We start from the raw sequence: 18,206 nt of genomic DNA, 5'->3' as shown, positions 1-18,206 counted from the left end.
AAGGAGACACTGCGTTTGCTACTGAGCCAGAATTGGGAATTTCAGTGAGATGAGAAGGCGATAAAAGAAATTGAACCAGAACAGTAGCAGAGAAAGAAAGAAGAGCAGTAGCATCACTTACCAGAGGAATTGCAGAGAGAGGTTGAAGAAGATGAAGGCGAGAAAACCCTAGGCACGGTGAGAGGAGACGGAAGGAAGGAGACGCTGTGTTAGCTACTGAACCAAAATTGGGAATTTCGGATCCTTTATGCGTAGTGGCATCCATGTAATTAAAAGAAACGCTATGGTTTTTTGGTTATTTGCAAACGCGTTTGTGGATCAGGCCTGGTGCCATGGACCATGGGCCCGAGGCTCATGTAGTAATTTGTTAGAAAATTATTAGAAGTGGGGTTTTTGTTATTCTAAATTTGGTCATGTGCTACTATGTAATTTTCTCTAAATTTTTTGGTTTTCTAATAGCAACAAATAAGAGAAAACAAAAACGAAAACAAATCCATCTATTTGCGTATTTAATTATTTTCAGAAACTGATAAACGTTGAGGAGATTGCAGTAGCTATAATTATTTTCATTATGAAGGTATTTCCGGCTAGTTGTTAATTCTTAGGGTTTATATAGTGTTTCTGCATGTATATTGCTTTATAAATATGCATTTTTGATGTACTTGTAGGGTAATGTTCTATCAACTCCAACAATATTATTGAAACTTGGAACTATCCTCCCTGGAACAACCCGTAAAAGCATCATTGACATTGTCCGTGATTTTGGTTACCAGTTGATCTAAAAGTTCCATTGAGCAAACAATATGTACTGTTTGTAAAATTTTCCCTTTAATTTCAAACAGGTGGAGGATCGAGCGTGTGATCCCAGATTCCCAGTGGGGGATTTACTTAAAGCTGATGAAGCTTTCTGCACTGGAACTGCCGTGGTTAATTACCAACTCAATTGGACGTTAGAGTACGAATATTGAACCCCAGAAGTTCAAACTTGAGTGTACCTACTAGCTCCCTCTTGGAATTTCAAACTTGGCTCTGAATAATTTCGATTTGTTTGAAATTCTGTTTTGGCTTGAAACGTATGGCCATAGGTATAAGAACATGTACCGGCAGATCTCTTCTGAGATTAGATTGCTCCACTTGATTATATTGCCCTACCAAATATTTAAAGGTGGTCTCGAGTTTGATATCTTGATTTGTTTGCCTGTACGTTGATGTTGAAAACTTCCCGTAGTCACATGTTAGTGGGTCTTGTGTCACCTTCGAAATAATGTATGGGAGGTACTGTCCACTGCTTATAACTAAGAAAGAGCACGTACGTGAAAAATATCAACACCAGACGAAGACAATGTTTTCCTATCGAAAAATATCACATTAATGTTTATGTCGGCATGTTTAATTACTTTGGTCAGAGAGAGAGAGAGATGAGCATGGTATCCGCAAAGGCTTATTTGATCAGAGACTAATTTGCGTCAATAGGTCATATGTAAAAATGTCTCCTCCACTTTAGCTATTAAGAATAGATTGAGATTTAATCTTCAATAATATAAGGATATACCACACCCATAAGCGGAACTACATTGAGGCCAAGGGATGCCATGGCACCCCCCTTAATTTTATTCAACTTGTGTATTATGCAGTTGTGATTAAGAAATTTGATATAATTAGAAGTAAAAGCTTTGTAATTTATGAGTTTGGCCCCATTCCTTTCCTATTAAACCATAAACACCATTTATATTGTTATTAAGTTTAATTTATCCAACTTATTTCTCCTACCTTATAATCAACTCTTGCCATATATATACTATAATCCACAATCAATTCCATAATGAACTTATTTCTCTATATAGTATGAATTCCAAATTTCATATATATATACATATATATATATTTTCTTCAATTTAGCAACTATGATGTGCAAAATACAAAAGTAAATTTCTTTTGATATTGTATTCAAAAACGTAAAGTTATTGAATTTTCAAATTCTATGTTTTTTTACTTTGTAAGTTTGCCCCCCTTTATATCTAATCCTGGCTCCACCATTGACCACACCTAAACTCTAACCAATTCGACATATGGGGCGATTATTCTGGTTAAATCTTTTATTATATACTTTATATGAAAAATCTGTTAGCATCGTGTCTGTTTCATAGCTAGTTACTTATAACAAATGCTGCAACGGAATCAAGTAAAGAACTAAAAGAAGCATGTGGCAATGGCCAAATGATTGGTTAAACGTACGTACATTTTTCTTCCTATATAAGATGGATCGATCTGTATCGGTTTATATATATAGCAGTAGCCAGTGTAGTATATGAAACTCGCAAAGAGTCGAGTATTTTGGTAGCAGTCTCCGGCTGCTATAATATTCTCAGGTATATATGTCAAATTCTCTCTAAGTCTTTCGTTGAAGACATGCATGTCTAAATCCAGCTAGCTAATATTGAACCTGGTTCAATTTTTATTGAAGAGACAATCACAATTATCTTTGATTAATTTGTTTTACTTCTGTTCATTCTGAAGAACTATAGAGCCCCAAACTCAACTTGGTCCAAATGCTTAATATAATTTGTAAATCGAAATACTGATTGATGTTATTGTTCAACCGTCTATTTGCATGCAGCGATAATTGAATTTGCAGCTATGCCTGCTTCAGATTTGCAGGTATCCTCTGAAATATCTACCAAACACAGGTAATAAATCTTAATCTTTCTTTAAGTAATTAGCTTTTTGTTACATGGAGTACCACGTACGATACCACTTACAGTTCCAACATCCATGCACGATGCACCTTTCTAAATTTTTTTTTTACCGTCAGTGCTGATGGTGGAAAGTATGCTGATGGTGTCAACTGGGATGACCTTTCGTTTAAAGTAACCCCAACTGATTACATCTACACCATGAAATGCAACGACGGAGATGAATTTTCACAAGGATATCTCATTCCCCATGGAAATATTGAGCTTTGCCCGTTTGCTGGAATCTTGAATTACGGACAGGTAAGTAAGCATTTTAACTTGCTCGAGTAATTATACTATATACATACATTGTTGTCACATTTTTTAAGCTTGTTAGGGGTCCTACACTACGTACTATTAGTTTGTCTAACACAGTACTACATAAGTTAGCGTGACACCTATACTTGTCTTTCAGGGTTTATTCGAAGGTCTTAAGGCGACCAGAACTGAAGATGGTCGTATTATGCTATTCCGGCCAAAAGAGAATGCTTTAAGAATGAAGATGGGTGCAGAGAGGTTGTGCATGCCATCTCCATCTATTGAGCAATTTATTGATGCTGTGAAACAAACAGTCATTGCCAACAAACGTTGGGTACTACTGTATTTATATTCTTAGTTACATATTTTGTTGATCCTATTTTATAATGTCACAGAATTTTTTTGAATGTTTCTTTGATCATATATGTTGTCTGGTGAACAACAGGTGCCACCTCCAGGAAAAGGGGCACTTTATATTAGGCCTTTGCTCATGGGAACCGGATCTGTTCTTGGCGTGGGGCCGGCACCAGAGTACACATTGCTGATATATGCTTGTCCAGTTGGTATATTTCACAAGGCAAGAGCTTTCAACTAATTGATCGATTGGTTAGCTTAGCCAGACCATTAAAACTAACAGTCTGAATAAAACATGTAGTTAATTTTTCCAGACATGTTTAGTTATATATGTAACCTTTGTGTCACAACCCGCCAAATTAACAAGGAGTTTCCTTGAGCATTTTGATGCAAGCATGGCCCAAGGAAGGTTTTGGAGAGCACAAAAGCATTCTAGAAGCATCCGGAATATTATGGAATGTCTTGGAAGCATCCGGAAGGATCGGGAAGCATTCGGACAACTCTAGAACTCTCTAGAACCTTAGAGAGTCTTTAGGACACTCCGGAACTCTCTAGAACTTTAGAGAGGCTAAAGGCTCAAGGCTACTCCGGAAGTCTCTAGAATACTCAAGGCAACCCTTAGAGTTGTATAGAAAACTCTAAAAACTTCTATACTTGTAAATGTCCTAGAATTATCTAGAAACTTAGGCAAGGGGGGAGGATGCCTATAAATAGGGAAGCACCCCTCCCATTTGAGGTATAGAGAGTTGGATAGCATTCAATCTCACTTGTAAAGCTTTATAAAGTTCTCTTAAAGTTTAATACAAGTTCTCTCTTTCAAAGATCTTCTCTCTTCGTTTGAGTGTTCTAGCTAAAGTGTTTACGTGAGTAAGGCTGACTTAGCATAAGGGAAGTGTTAAGGCCGCACAAGAAACTTAGGAAAAAGGAAGTTCGTGACAGTTGGTATCAGAGCAAAAGTTCGATCGGAACCTCGCTCGACAGAATGGTAAAGCACGGCGCTACCAAAGGTGCATCAAGATCCAACCCTTCCGAGGAAGTTACGCAAAGGAGAGGTCGCGAAGAACAAGTCGACGACCCTGTCGTTCCAAGGCGGGAACGGTCTAAGGACATGATCTATGCTTTCGACTCACGCCTATCTCAGGTGGAGGAGGGCATGAGTGGCATGGAGGCTCAAGTGGATGATCTAAGCCAACGGGTAGACGGCTTAGAGGCGGAGGATGCTGCGATCAAGGGCATGTTGGCCCAGCTAGAGGAGTCCTTGCGGGGCGAGATGGCAAAGATTCACGAGGAGTTCATGGGGGAACTCGCCAAAATGCGTCAAGTCCACGAAAAGGAGTTGAATGACACGTTTGCACGCATGGAGGAGATGCATGGGGACTTGGTCCTATGCAAACGTGCATTGGCTACGGGAGCCGGCACCAGCGGTATTATGGAGGCTAAGCGCATCGAGGTGCCAAAGCCGAAGAGTTTCGGGAGATCGCGCAACGCTTGTGAAGTGGATAACTTCTTATGGGGGCTAGTCCAATATTTTGGAGCCGTAGGCATCACCGAGGAGGACACCAAGATTAGGACCGCGGCTCTCTACCTCACCGACACTGTCATGTTATGGTGGAGGAGAAGGCGAGGAGATGTCGAAAAAGGTACGTGCACCATTGCTACCTTTGATGACTTTACAAAGGAGCTTAAAAGACAATTTTATCCGGAGAATGCCGAGGATGAGGCAAGAGCTCGCTTGCGAAGGCTCAAGCACTCAGGGTCTATTCATGATTATATTAAGGACTTTACCAACCTAGTGCTTGAGATTCCCGATTTACCCGATAAGGATGCTCTCTTCAATTTTATGGATGGTCTCCAACCATGGGCTAAGACCGAGCTAAAGCGACGTGGGGTGCAAGACCTTGCTACCACCATAGCTATGGCCGAAAGCCTAATCGACTACACTAGTCCAAAGGAGTCCACAGGCAAACCGAAGGAAAAGAAGAGTAGCTATGCCAAAGGTGGGGGAGACAAAAGCCAATGCAAAATGAGCCCCGTCAAGACAACTACTCGGCAAGGAGCAAGGATAAGAGCAAGCAAAAGGAGACAAGGAGCTCGAGTAAGCCCAACAATAACAAATGTTTCTTTTGCGATGGTCCGCATTGGGCTAGAGATTGCCCACAAAAGAGAGCTCTAAGCGCACTCTTAGGAAGTCATCAAAGCGAGACGGAAGCCGAGGGTGACAATGATGGTGCACACATGGGGTCTATGCAGCTGTTAAATGTGATCTGATCCACACCCAAGGTCCAAGCCAAAGGTTTACTCTTTGTTGATGTCACTATAGGTGGAAAGCCAACGACAACAATGCTCGACACCGGTGAAACCCACAATTTCATCGCAGTTGAGGAGGCCCAAAGGCTAGGACTTAAGGGAAACAATGGAGGGGGCTCCATCAAAGCGGTCAATTCACCAGCTCGACCCAGTCATGGTGTAGTTCAAGGAGTCAAGACCAGCGTGGGAGCATGGTGTGGGAACTTAGACTTCTTGATTGTTCCAATGGATGACTTCAACGTCGTCCTGGGGTTGGAATTCCACGATCAAGTCAAGGCAATCCCGGTGCCATTGCCAATAGCTTGTGCATCACAAAAGGAGACAAAGCTTGTGTAGTGCCAACAACTAGAGGCACAAAACAAGACTTGAAGGAGTTGTCAGCATTACAATTCAAGAAAGGCATCAAGGGGAAGAAGAGAGCTACTTGGCCATCCTTAGCGAGTTCGACGATGATTGGCCAAGACCCCAAGATGACATGCCCAAGGAGGTAGCAACAGTTCTCGAGGAGTTCAAAGATGTTTCACCATCCGAGCTTCCCAAGAAACTACCCCCAAGGAGAGAAATAGACCATGAGATAGAGCTAGAACTAGGTACCAAACCACCCGTCATGGGCACTTATCGCATGGCGCCTCCCCGAGTTAGCGGAGCTAAGGAGGCAACTGAAAGAGCTTTTAGATGCCGGATTCATTAGACATTCAAAGGCCCCGTTTGGTGCCCCGGTATTGTTCCAAAAGAAGAGTGATGGCTCTCTACGCATGTGCATCGACTATAGGGCGCTCAACAAAATCACGGTAAAGAACAAATACCCCATTCCTCTTATTGCCGATCTATTCGACCAGTTGGGTCATGCATGCTACTTCTCAAAGTTAGACCTCTGTTCGGGATATTATCAAGTGTGCATGGCCGAGGGAGATGAACCGAAGACCGTATGTGTCACAAGGTATGGGTCTTACTAGTTTTTGGTTATGCCTTTTGGTCTAACTAATACACCGGCAACGTTCTGCACCTTGATGAACAAGTTATTCCACCCCTACCTTGATCGGTTCGTGGTCGTCTACTTGGACGACACAGTGGTGTATAGCAAGACCTTAGAGGAGCATATAGAGCACTTGAGGGAAGTGTTCAAGGTGCTACGGGAGAACGAGCTATACATCAAAAATGAGAAGTGCTCCTTTGCTAAGCCGAAGGTGCTGTTCTTGGGACACAAGATCAAGGACGGCAAGCTAATGATGGAGGATTGCAAGGTCCATGCCATCCAAGAATGGGAGCCACCCACCAAGGTACACGAGTTGAGATCTTTTCTTGGGCTAGTGAACTACTACCACTGCTTCATCGAGGGCTATTCGGCGAGGGCCACTCCATTAACCGACCTTCTCAAGAAAAACAAGACGTGGGATTGGACAACGAAGTGTCAAGAGGCCTTTGAAGACTTGAAGAAGGCTATATGGGAGGAGCCCGTAATCAGCTTACCCGACCACACCAAGCCATACGAGGTACACACCGATGCTTCTGACTTTGCTATTGGTGATGTACTCATGCAAGAGGGGCATCCGATTGCTTATGAGAGTTGGAAGCTTAACGAAACAGAGCGACGCTACACGATGCAAGAGAAGGAGATGACTGCCATCATCCATTATCTTAGAGTGTGGCGACACTACTTGCTTGGGACAAGGTTCGTTATCATGACCGACAATGTTGCAACAAGCTACTTCCAAACACAAAAAAAGCTAAGTCCGAAGCAAACTAGATGGCAAGACTTCCTGACCGAATTTGACTATGTCATGGAGTATAAACCGGGAAGGGTGAACGTGGTAGTCGACGCCTTAAGCCGAAAGGCGGAGTTTGCAAGTATCTCCCAAGTCACTAGCCCTCTATTGAGCAAGATCAAAGAATGAATCAAGGCGGATCCACAAGCTCAAAGCATCATTGCCTTAATAAGGGAAGGCAAAACGCGAAGGTTTTGGTTAAATGAAGACCTTCTCTACACCAAGGGTCGCCACATCTATGTACCGAAGTGGGCCAACTTAAGGAGGGAGCTAATTAAGGAATGTCATGATTCCTTATGGGCCAGCCACCCTGGTATAAGGCGCACACTTGCCCTCTTAAAGTCCACCTACTATTGGCCAAGGATGCGAGACGGGGTCGAAGAGTACGTGAGGACATGTCTTGTTTGTCAACAAGATAAGGTGGTACAACAGCAGCCGGGGGGCTTGCTTGACCCCTTACCCATTCCCGAGAGACCATGGGAAAGCGTCTCTATGGATTTCATCACTTGTCTACTAAAGTCCGAAGGGTTTGGAAGCATCATAGTCGTGGTGGATCGATTCAGCAAGTATGCAATTTTAATGGCCGCATCAGCTGATTGCACCGCGGAGGAAACAGCGAGGCTATTCCTATGCAATGTAGTCAAACTTTGGGGAGTTCCGAAGAATATTGTCAGCGACCGAGACCCACGCTTCACCGGGAGATTTTGGACGGAGCTGTTCAAGATGCTTGGGTCAGACTTGAACTTTTCAACAAGCTTCCATCCACAAAGCGACGGTCAGACGGAGCGCGTCAATGCTCTTTTGGAGTTGTACTTGCGGCACTACGTGAGTGCCAACCAAAAGGACTGGGCTAAGCTTTTTGACATTGCACAGTTTTCTTATAACTTGCAACAAAGCGAAGCCACCAATAAGAGTCCTTTTGAAATCGTCCTAGGACAGCAGCCGATAACCTCTCTATCTCTTGCCACTCACTACGAAGGGAAGAGCTCAGCCGCGTTCAAGTTTGCCAAGTCATGGCATGAGCAAACGGAGTTAGCTCGAGCGGCTTTACATAAGGCTACTACTAGAATGAAGAAGTGGGCGGACAAGAAGATGAGGCACGTGGAATTCAAGGAATGCGACCTTGTACTTGTGAAACTCTTGCCGCAACAATTCAAGTCCCTTAGGAAGGTGCATAAGGGCTTGGTACGCAAGTACGAAGGGTCGTTTGAGGTTATCAAACGCATCGGCAAAGTTTCATATAAGCTTCACCTCCTGCCCAAGTTGAAAATTCATCCGGTCTTCCACGTGAGCATGTTAAAGCCTTTTCATGACGACAAGGAAGACCCATCAAGGGGAGTTTCTCATCGGGCACCAACAGCGGTTGTCACTTCTTTCGACAAAGAAGTAGATGAGATACTCGCAGACCAAGTCATCTGTCGTCGAGGCGTGCCAAGTTATAAAGAGTACCTCATCAAGTGAAGAGGTCTGCCCGATACGGAAGCCAGCTGGGAATCCGAGGATATACTTTGGCAATTCAAGGACAAGATCCAGCGCTACAACGAAGGCGCGATGAGGGCATCGCATGCTTAGGTGGGGGAGAATGTCACACCCCTCCAAATTAACAAGGAGTTTCCTTGAGCATTTTGATTCAAGCATGGCTCAAGGAAGGTTTTGGAGAGCACAAAAGAATTCTAGAAGCATCCGGAATATTATGGAAGGTCTTGGAAGCATCCGGAAGGATCGGGAAGCATTCGGACAACTCTAGAACTCTCTAGAACCTTAGAGAGTCTCTAGGACACTCCGGAACTCTCTAGAACCTTAGAGAGGCTAAAGGCTCAAGGCTACTCCGGAAGTCTCTAGAATACTCAAGGCAACCCTTAGAGTTGTATAGAAAACTCTAGAAACCTCTATACTTGTAAATGTCCTAGAATTATCTAGAAACTTAGGCAAGGGGGGAGGATGCCTATAAATAGGGAAGCACCCCTCCCATTTGAGGCATAGAGAGTTGGATAACATTCAAGCTCACTTGTAAAGCTTTGTAAAGTTCTCTTAAAGCTTAATACAAGTTCTCTCTTTCAAAGATCTTCTCCCTTCGTTTGAGTGTTCTAGCCAAAATGTTTGCGTGAGTAAGGCTGACTTAGCATAAGGGAAGTGCTAAGGCCGCACGAAAAGCTTAGGAAAAAGGAAGCTCGTGATATTTGGCTCCCTTACATGCATATATCCGTCATCTCTTCAAAACTGCACATAACAGAGGAGGTTAGTTTGATATACATTATCGACTAAATTGACACATTAATAATTGTAATTTTGGTATGGTCGTTTAACATCAGTATGTAATTTATTATCATAGGGGAGGGCAGCCCTCAATTTGTACGTTGAGGATAAACTCCGCAGAGCTACAACTGGTGGAGCTGGAGGTGTCAAGTCCATCACCAATTACGCACCTGTAAGCACACATGACTAATTGGTTACATATAAATTTCTAGCTGGTCTGTATAATGCTCGAGACATACGTGAGCGTAGAAGAAAGCACTTCGACATATTTAGAGCACTTGTTTTGCTTTATAGGTTTACAAGGCACAAAAGGAAGCAAGGGCCAAAGGGTTCTCTGATGTCTTATTCCTAGATTCTGTAACTGGTAAAAACATTGAGGAGATTTCAACAGCTAACATTTTCATCCTGAAGGTAATAGTCCGTAATACCACAATATATCTGTACCTTTTAACTGATCATATGGTCAAAACATACCGAATTTAAGCATGTAATTACACTTCAATTTGTTGCAGGGTAATGTTGTCTCTACTCCAGCATTAATCAATGGAACTGTTCTGCCTGGAGTTACTCGTAAAAGCATAATGGAAATTGCCCTTGATTTTGGTTACCAGGTGAATTTTCATTTCTCAGTCAATGAGGTGAAATTGTACAATTCAGACGTTATTTTCTCAACTTCTCACAATTATATCTGAAAGGTGGAGGAGCGCGTAATCCCACTCGAGGATCTGCTCCAAGCTGAAGCTTTCTGCACTGGAACTGCTGTAACTGTCAACCCTATTGGCGCTGTATCTTATCTGACCAAAAGGTAGAAGAAACATTTCATGTAACAAGAAGTAACACAGCAACAGCCTCAGCTGTTTAACGAATTTCCGAAGATTTAATTTGTTCTCACTTGCCAATTTGCAGGGTGGAATTTCGAACAGGAAAGGAAGCACTGTCCCAGAAGCTGTATGAAACGCTATCAGGAATCCAAACTGGTCGTCTGGAGGACAAGAAGGGATGGACCCTGGAGGTCAACTGAGTTTCTCCTCCTATATTCTTGTATTAATATGTTGCACCGGATCCAAAATGTTTGATCCTGATTTTCACCAAACAAGATTGTAATTCAAACTTTGGCTTTTGACCGGAAGTAGGAGTTACCTTCAGTTCATTAATAAATGGTTAAGTACTTAATTTGAAGCTTACTCTGGAACTAAGAGAAAAATCAATGACTTGTGTAGGAGAATTACCGAGCATTGCAAAAAGAACTGAAAAATCTCAACACAAGATTTATTTTGTTCTAAATTTGACATTGTTTAACTGCGCTATGAACAAGTCATTCCAAGTATCTGTTAAACCTGGTAAGCACCAGTGCATACAATCATCATGCTTCTTCCCACCAGCTGCGGATGGATGGGCATCTGCTCTGAACTCACTCAGGTGGGTTATGTCCAAAATATGTAAGCCCGACTCCTGAAGGAACTTGTAAAGGTGTTGATTCACGAGTCGTGCCTCCACATTTGTTCCATTATTCTTCAATGAGAAGAGTTCTTCAACCTGAAAAATCAAACCACGACTTTAGAGATTTACCTTGATGTTGCATACAAGAATTTGTAACTACACAAAGAACATAGGAGGGCTTTGTGCTCAGATACAAGCATAAAGTGAATGAAGCGTACAACCGGTTCATGATAATGTCATGTGACTCACCTGCTCTGGCAATAAAGGGTTTTGCCGGTTACAAGAACCACCTTGGTTCCAGTCTCCTCCTTCAAAATGTCTAGGTGATTGAGTACGAAAGAATTTGATTGCACCAGGCTTCATTCTCTTCTCCACAAACATTACCTACAAGGAACACACTCTTAATACATACTGCACAATGAAATCGCATTTATTGTACTTTAGTACCATATACACAACATATTTTTGCTGCCCATCTTGATAGTATTTTAGAAACATGATCACTAGAATACTTCCACTTGGTAAAAGGACTAAGCTTTTCATCTTAAAAGTTGCTATACCATGTGTTTCAAAACCATATCAAAGCCAACATCAGGAAGTACCGGAGGAACCACAGGCTGACCATTTTCAAAGAAAAGCAAAGGCGAGTTTATAGGGTCGAACTTTGCAGGAGCCCACCACCTGTTCACAAAGACTGAAATTCAAATGAACAGTCCAGCCATATTAGCGAGGCGTAAGTACAAGATCCTAATTTGATCATTTTCAAATTTCTTTTTAATGGTTTTTCTATTTAAACGGCATATTTATAGCCTTTTGAACACAGATTGGTTTATACAAGTGCATTTAACTATTTATATCCCTGGTACACTTCATGGGAAAACCAACAAACTCCAAGGAGATCACAGATTGTTAAATGTTTGCTTTTATGTATTACATGTTTTCCTGCATCAAAAAGATTCTCACTCACAATGTTAGTAAGAAATCGCATCATGCATTCATGATTTTTGATAGAAAACTAGTATTGTGATCCCTGACTACGACACAAATAACTAGAAATCTCTGACGTCGATACAAATATTTATTGTACTCGCAACAACAAAAGTATCAGCAAAGTACCACTAAGGCCGATATGCAAGATATGCTTGTATCCAGAGATAAAGAGATAAGTAAAAGAACAATCTTTATGAAGTTCTAAATGTATTTGCAACATTTATAGAACCGGCATGTTAGAAGGAAACCGATTACCAGTGTCCTGTGTTGAAGATCAGAATGTCATGAAAGCTGAGAGACTCTGCCCATGTGTCTGCTGGAATGTCAACATCAACTCTATAACCCTCTTTATATCCAAGAGATTCCAGCACGCCGCCATTAGCATTGGCCGACCACCTGCATCAAAGAGAAACTCTAGATGAAAATCTGGAGCTCAACATCCACAACACGTAACCACCAAACAATTGGAAACGTAGCTTACCTACCGTAACGAGCCAAAAGATTTGTCCGATGATAGGCCAGCGTCACATTGTACTGAAGAAATGTAAACCCCCGGTCAGCACCAAACGGCCGCCACTTCTTCACCTCACTCGACACTCGTTTCAACGAACAGAACAGCGCAACAAACATATTCCGGTTCAAGGAATCACCAATAAACCCTGCACTGTAGAATAGTCACAAATTCTTACATTCAACACCGAATTCCAATACACCTAAGCTAAATGTATCATATCCGATTTCGACTTCAAAAAACTTCCATAACAATCAAACACCACTAAGTACACTAAGAACACTGAAGCTTCAAAATTGATTCAATTCAAAATTGAAAAGTTTGTTAAGGAGAGAGAAAGTAGTACCAATGCTGGTGTTTCTGTACATATGGAGAAACCTAACGGGATCAAACGTCGGGAGATCACAGCCGTTAGGCTTCCACCGCCACTTGGTGAGTTCACGGCCGTTGGACTTGTTGCCGGAAATGCAATTCCAGCCCTTGAAGATCTCCTTGCAGGTGTGGTCGTACTTGGGAGACGCGTTCGGGTCGTAGATCCAGGCTCCGTCGGAGTAGTCGCATGACCGGGCCGGGTCGGATCCGGGGGGTTTGATGAACTCGAGGGAGTTGCGAGGCTGGGAAGGAGCGGAGGAGGTGGTTCTGATGGAGGAGAGGACGGCGAAGATGGAGACGAAGAGGAGGAGGGAGAGGAGAGGGAAGAAGAGAGGGAGTTTCTTTGTTTGGCTTGGCAAGTGAGAATGGTCTCGAGATGCCATGCCTGCCATGAGTTGGGCATTTTGTCACACTGTTTATATATGGGTGCAATTTTGTACCTACAAAATTAGCTTCTCTATATGAACATTGACGAAAGTTACAAGTTTGAAATTTAGTCACCGATAGTATATTAGTATCGCCAATACATTTGTCTACTGCTAAAATCGGATTTACCATCTGAGCGAATTACCTTGTATATATTGTTCTAGTTAACTTGGGTGTTTTCGCTTGATTTTAAAAGTTGTTGGCCTTTTGGTTTAGCACCTTCCGCATTTTATCTTTAAACTTTGTTTGTACTTGTGAGAAGTAAAAGTCTGTTTTACTTGGAACGTTTTAACAACAAATTTCAAATCGCCTTGGACTTTAGGTTAATAGGTTATCAACACGTCTTTTGGACGTGTTGGTTTCTCATTAGCTTAGGGTCGTGGTGCTATAGCTACTCTTTTCCGGAGTGTTACACATCACAATTTCAATTGCATTACGCATGACCTCGTCTCTGTATGTGATTACACCCATTGGTATTTTGTCGTTCATTGACTGCAAGAATTTACGAAGCAACCAAGTGTATGTTTCTACAGTCTCATCTCAGATAAGAGCAGCACGGAAGACGATATTGCCCCGATGATTGTTCCTCCCAACAAACAAAACTAATGGCATGTTGTAAACATTGGTTTTGCATGTGCTATCGAATATAAGCACAACCCTGTAACACTGATAATCAACAAATGAATGACCATCTCTTCAAAAAATGTCAACTAATTTATCTTCCGCATCGACAGTGAATCTGCAAAAGAAGTGTGGGTTTTTTCCTACCAGTGCATTCAAGTACGAAAGTGTGCCGTCAGAATCACTCTCAAATGTGGTAGTTCTTCGTTGTTGGTTGAGCTTGTTATAAAGGTCCTTCACAGTAAATCTCACTGTCTTATATCCACCGGACTGTTCAACCATATACTCATAGGCATGACAAAGGTGTCTAATTGACACCTTTGTCATCATATTTATTAGAGCCAAATCATTCTTCTTGACATGTCGATTGGAACGAATGAAGAGGATTTGGTTGCTAGTTGTTAGCATGTGATTATGCTGAGGAACAAATGCTTTCACTGCATAAACTTTGGATGCATCATTGTATGAAATCCTCAGTTTAGCTTCGCAAGATGTTCTTGTCTCTCTCCGAGCATAGTGAGTCCTTTCTTCTTCTCCCAAGGATTTGTTTAATCGAGTTCCTTCCTTGTTGCAAACCCACTCCCTCCTGCAAATCAATTCATTAGCCTCACCTTTGTCACCCTGCTTTATACCAAACCCAACACCTACATAATAGGCAGAGTAGAAAGTCTCTGCCTCATCAACTGTATTGAATGTCATGGCTTCAACATCAGAAACAGAAAACCTTCAATATCCTGGGACGTCTACCTTTACATCCTCAAAACTAGAATTAGGTTGTTCTTGATTCTCGGATGAATCCATGGCAAGTTTTGTACCTGTGCTTCAATTAATATTTGCTCACCAAACAAAATCTAACAAACAATAAAAACAATAGAGGCAACATCCACTTAATTCTGCAACTAGTTATAGTGTGTTTGATCTCAAAGAACCATTTTTCAGAAAGTCTACTTTTGCGTGAGACGAAGGTCATGATATTGGTGGACCGTGCTCATGATACAAGTAGACCTTGCTCATGATAGTGGTAGACCGAATGAAATGGAAACTCACCTACAGTGTGACAAGATTGAGAAGAGAGAAGGATCAACGAGTTTCTTTGATCGATTCGGATTGAGATAGCGAGTTTCTTGAATCGAGGTGACGAACAGAGAGAGCGTGCGTTCAAACGGATAAGAGAGAGAGAGAGAGAGAGAGAGAGAGAGAGAGAGAGAGAGTCCCTTTGGGGTCAAATTTCAATAAAGTTGGGTTTTGTTTGAGAGGGAAGAGAGAGACGTTGTCGGTGAGAGTTTGTTTCAAATTAAATTTTATAATAGTCAGATGACCAGTCATGCAGTTAGCAAGTCTTTAATCTACATGGACCAATCACAAGCAGACATGCATTTAAGGTATCCATATCCTAAGGTACACAAGAATTTCCCTTTAATAAATGAGAAATGTAGTTGTTTCTTGTCTCGGACTCGAGGTAAGGGTCTAACTGCGTGTTGACTCTCCTGCCTTTTAAATACTTAAATTGACGGCTCAAATTTAATGAAGAGCATATCAGACAGTCCATAAATATTGAGCTATTTCTAATTTTTCAATAATTATTTTACTCTTCCGAAGTTCTAAAATTCGTAGAAAATAGTTTGATGTTCCGAAAAATAATATGCATATACTCTCGAACTCGTGTCGATACGTAATTCAATATCAAAGCCTTAAACGAAGAATTAGCCCTTTTGATAAAATCTCAAAAATAAACCGAACACTCATTTTAAAATTTCCAAGTGCAATTACTATCCTTTAGTGACTCAACGTAAGCTCGGTAAATGGGTTATTACAACAAATCTGATCCAATCCTAAAGATATACCCAAATTACATTAGATGCCATCGAATAGTGACCGACGATGTGTTGAGGCCGTTGGTCTGGAATCAGAGGTTGAGGCAGCAACGACGAAGACTATGAATTAGTGTTTTACTTTTTGGCAAGTGAGATCTGACTGTGACTGCATAGACGTTTGGGTTCGAATCGATTGGCAAGACCGTTGCGGCGGAGGACAGAGGCTGTGGGATAATTTCTTTTGCGAAACTTAACATTTTGGTGATTTTACTTTTACAATTCAGGTCAAGCCTGCTAATGTTGATTTTGTACCTCAGACTCATGTCTTAATTTGTATAACTAATATTAGATTTGAGTTTTGTTTTGGGCCTGCCTGGCCCACTGGATCACGCTTTAGGTCCAGAATCTCTACTGTAAATAGGCAATAGCCATCCTTCTGAAAGAAAAGAAAAAAAAAGCCCTAAGCTAAGTCTGTCGATGGCAACGGCGGCTACTAATTTGCTCTTCCAACCAAGCCCGTTCAAGTGGAAGCTGAATCAGTTCCGTCCCCTTCGTCCTCTTCTTCTTCCCGCCCAACCACTCAAACTCATCAGTACCGTAAAAGCTCAAGACAAATCTCATATATCTCTGCAGTACCATCCTCGTCCAGCTGCCAAAAAGCTTCAACCTTGGGACCTGAAATCATCAAATTCATCCACCACCTCCTATCCGAAATCAAACTCTGTATGGAGATTTGCTGTAAAAGTGACGGCGGGTGTGGTTTTGGGTGCGTTGTTGCTCATGTACAGACCCAAACCGGCAATGGCCGGCTCTCAGGGGCGGGTCGTTGCAACCTGCAATCCCCGTGCTGACAAGGATCCGGACTCGGCTTTCCGGTACAGGGCAGCGGAACTTAGCAGTTTTGTTCGTACATTTTGGGAGACTGCGGGTTAAGTTTATATCCTTGTGCACCATACTTTGTGTCGCTTCCTGTGCTCTCCATATTGTGCTTATCGCTAGCAGGTATTGACCCATCTAAGCCCAAATGGAATGAACATTGGTCTAACCATTGGTACGAGTGGTATAAGAAGCAAGCCAACTACTTCTTGCTATTCCTTGTCATAGCTCATGTTACTTGGGCATGGCGCCATAATCCAGCTACTCTTGTCACCCTTAACATCCAGGTACCTCATTCCATCTGTAATTGCATATACTCATATATTATATGTTCCATAACATGTTCCTCTGAGATCTTTGCGTTACGAGTCTTCCCCTCTCTCTCCATCAATCCAGGTCTATCAACACCAAGTGCATAAACTAACATTACTTGGTGGTTGTAACCCAACTTGATCCACTATTAGTAACAATGATGCCCAGCTTCAATACAGGACACCAAGTTCCAGTTGGGGTCAATTTTGAACATACACAATTTTAATTGTTTTAATCACCGTCAGTAGTTGATTTCATCCCCTTTGATTCCATCCCTAAGGTTAATTTATCAAATGCTGGACGAGCGCTCCACTCGGATCTTAATCGGATTGCTGAAACTAATGCAGATACCTCTACTTATAAAGGTGTAATCAGTATTTTGAAAGGTAAACTAACCTTAATACAGTTAATTGTTACCTATCCTCTCTGATCTTATTGGTTTTGTAGGGGAAAGAGGTGGTAGTATTGTTTTGTATATTAATGTTGTTATATTACTTATTTTTAGATATTCTTGGTTGCAGAGACAGAAGCAACTTTTCTTAAGCATCCTGATTGTTTCATCTCAGCCTGTATATATGTAAGTTCAACGTCATTGATCTCTAGATTGGAGTACCTGCTAATTTTGATTATTTGTGGCTTATGACATGGATGCTTAATTAATTGTAGGCGGTCGACCAATATGATGGGGATTTTGCACGATTTATGTTAAATGAAATATCTCTTGAAGAGAGATATCCAGTTACGAATGTGAAGAACTTAAAAGCGGAAAGCTCAACAAGCCAAAAATCAGCAAATGAAATCCAAGATGAACATATTCGGGAAGATGCTAATCTACTTGATATTTTCAGACGCAACAAATATGACGTTTCCCAGATAGATTTTTCACGGGAAAGCTCAACAAGCCAAATATCAGCAATCGAAACGCAAGATGAATATATGGAGGTAAATGCCAATCAACTTGAATTGATATCAGCAAATTGATATCTATGGCCAGTTTTATGATTAAGTATTGTGTATATTTAACTTTTGTTACTGAATTTCAACTGTTAGGTTGTAATATTGGTCGTTATTGCCTCGAAGCATGATGATGACTTTCCCAGAGTCATCAAATCCGTAGATGACTCGAAGGAAGCATTGCGATTGCTTACCGTAGATCCTATATATCCATATG

General features: G+C 41.6%; 3 protein-coding genes across 3 annotated transcripts; 1 reads left to right on the top strand and 2 right to left on the bottom strand.

Moving 5' to 3' along the window:
- The first annotated feature begins 2,637 nt into the window (after positions 1-2,637).
- On the top strand, positions 2,638-11,126 carry LOC101291791 (putative branched-chain-amino-acid aminotransferase 7-like). The gene is made up of 9 exons (XM_004292027.1): positions 2,638-2,687; positions 2,813-2,993; positions 3,148-3,324; positions 3,436-3,567; positions 9,750-9,845; positions 9,968-10,084; positions 10,186-10,284; positions 10,369-10,478; positions 10,580-11,126. Exons 1-9 carry the CDS (start codon positions 2,638-2,640, stop codon positions 10,692-10,694), a joined length of 1,077 nt encoding a protein of 358 aa, XP_004292075.1. The 3' UTR covers positions 10,695-11,126.
- LOC101290998 lies at positions 10,653-13,372 on the bottom strand. The gene is made up of 6 exons (XM_004289679.1): positions 12,961-13,372; positions 12,585-12,762; positions 12,359-12,499; positions 11,674-11,794; positions 11,363-11,497; positions 10,653-11,209 (listed from the first exon to the last, which is right to left on the bottom strand). The coding sequence occupies exons 1-6, from the start codon at positions 13,367-13,369 to the stop codon at positions 10,943-10,945; spliced, it is 1,251 nt and encodes a 416-aa protein (XP_004289727.1). The 5' UTR covers positions 13,370-13,372; the 3' UTR covers positions 10,653-10,942.
- A 580-nt stretch (positions 13,373-13,952) lies between these two features.
- LOC101291496 (protein FAR-RED IMPAIRED RESPONSE 1-like) lies at positions 13,953-14,732 on the bottom strand. Its single transcript, XM_004292026.1, has 2 exons — positions 14,181-14,732; positions 13,953-14,078 (listed from the first exon to the last, which is right to left on the bottom strand). The coding sequence occupies exons 1-2, from the start codon at positions 14,730-14,732 to the stop codon at positions 13,953-13,955; spliced, it is 678 nt and encodes a 225-aa protein (XP_004292074.1).
- Between the last annotated feature and the right edge of the window lie 3,474 nt (positions 14,733-18,206).

The sequence above is a fragment of the Fragaria vesca genome, linkage group LG2 (assembly GCF_000184155.1).
Source record: "Fragaria vesca subsp. vesca linkage group LG2, FraVesHawaii_1.0, whole genome shotgun sequence".
NCBI lineage: Eukaryota > Viridiplantae > Streptophyta > Magnoliopsida > Rosales > Rosaceae > Fragaria > Fragaria vesca.
Note: the sequence above shows the minus strand (reverse complement) of the source record. Positions and strands in the feature narration are given on the sequence as shown.

Excerpts from the sequence above, each read along its gene's own strand:
- LOC101291791 (XM_004292027.1), top strand. The coding sequence starts at position 2,638 with ATGCCTGCTTCAGATTTGCAGGTATCCTCTGAAATATCTACCAAACAC. Across the intron at positions 3,325-3,435 it reads TCATTGCCAACAAACGTTGG|GTGCCACCTCCAGGAAAAGG; the intron begins GTACTACTGTAT and ends GGTGAACAACAG. Across the intron at positions 10,085-10,185 it reads CTAACATTTTCATCCTGAAG|GGTAATGTTGTCTCTACTCC; the intron begins GTAATAGTCCGT and ends AATTTGTTGCAG.
- LOC101290998 (XM_004289679.1), bottom strand. The coding sequence starts at position 13,369 with ATGGCATCTCGAGACCATTCTCACTTGCCAAGCCAAACAAAGAAACTC. Across the intron at positions 12,763-12,960 it reads GTACAGAAACACCAGCATTG|GGTTTATTGGTGATTCCTTG; the intron begins GTACTACTTTCT and ends TCTACAGTGCAG. Across the intron at positions 11,210-11,362 it reads ACCCTTTATTGCCAGAGCAG|GTTGAAGAACTCTTCTCATT; the intron begins GTGAGTCACATG and ends TTGATTTTTCAG.
- LOC101291496 (XM_004292026.1), bottom strand. The coding sequence starts at position 14,732 with ATGACATTCAATACAGTTGATGAGGCAGAGACTTTCTACTCTGCCTAT. Across the intron at positions 14,079-14,180 it reads TTTCGTACTTGAATGCACTG|TGTTACAGGGTTGTGCTTAT; the intron begins GTAGGAAAAAAC and ends GTTGATTATCAG.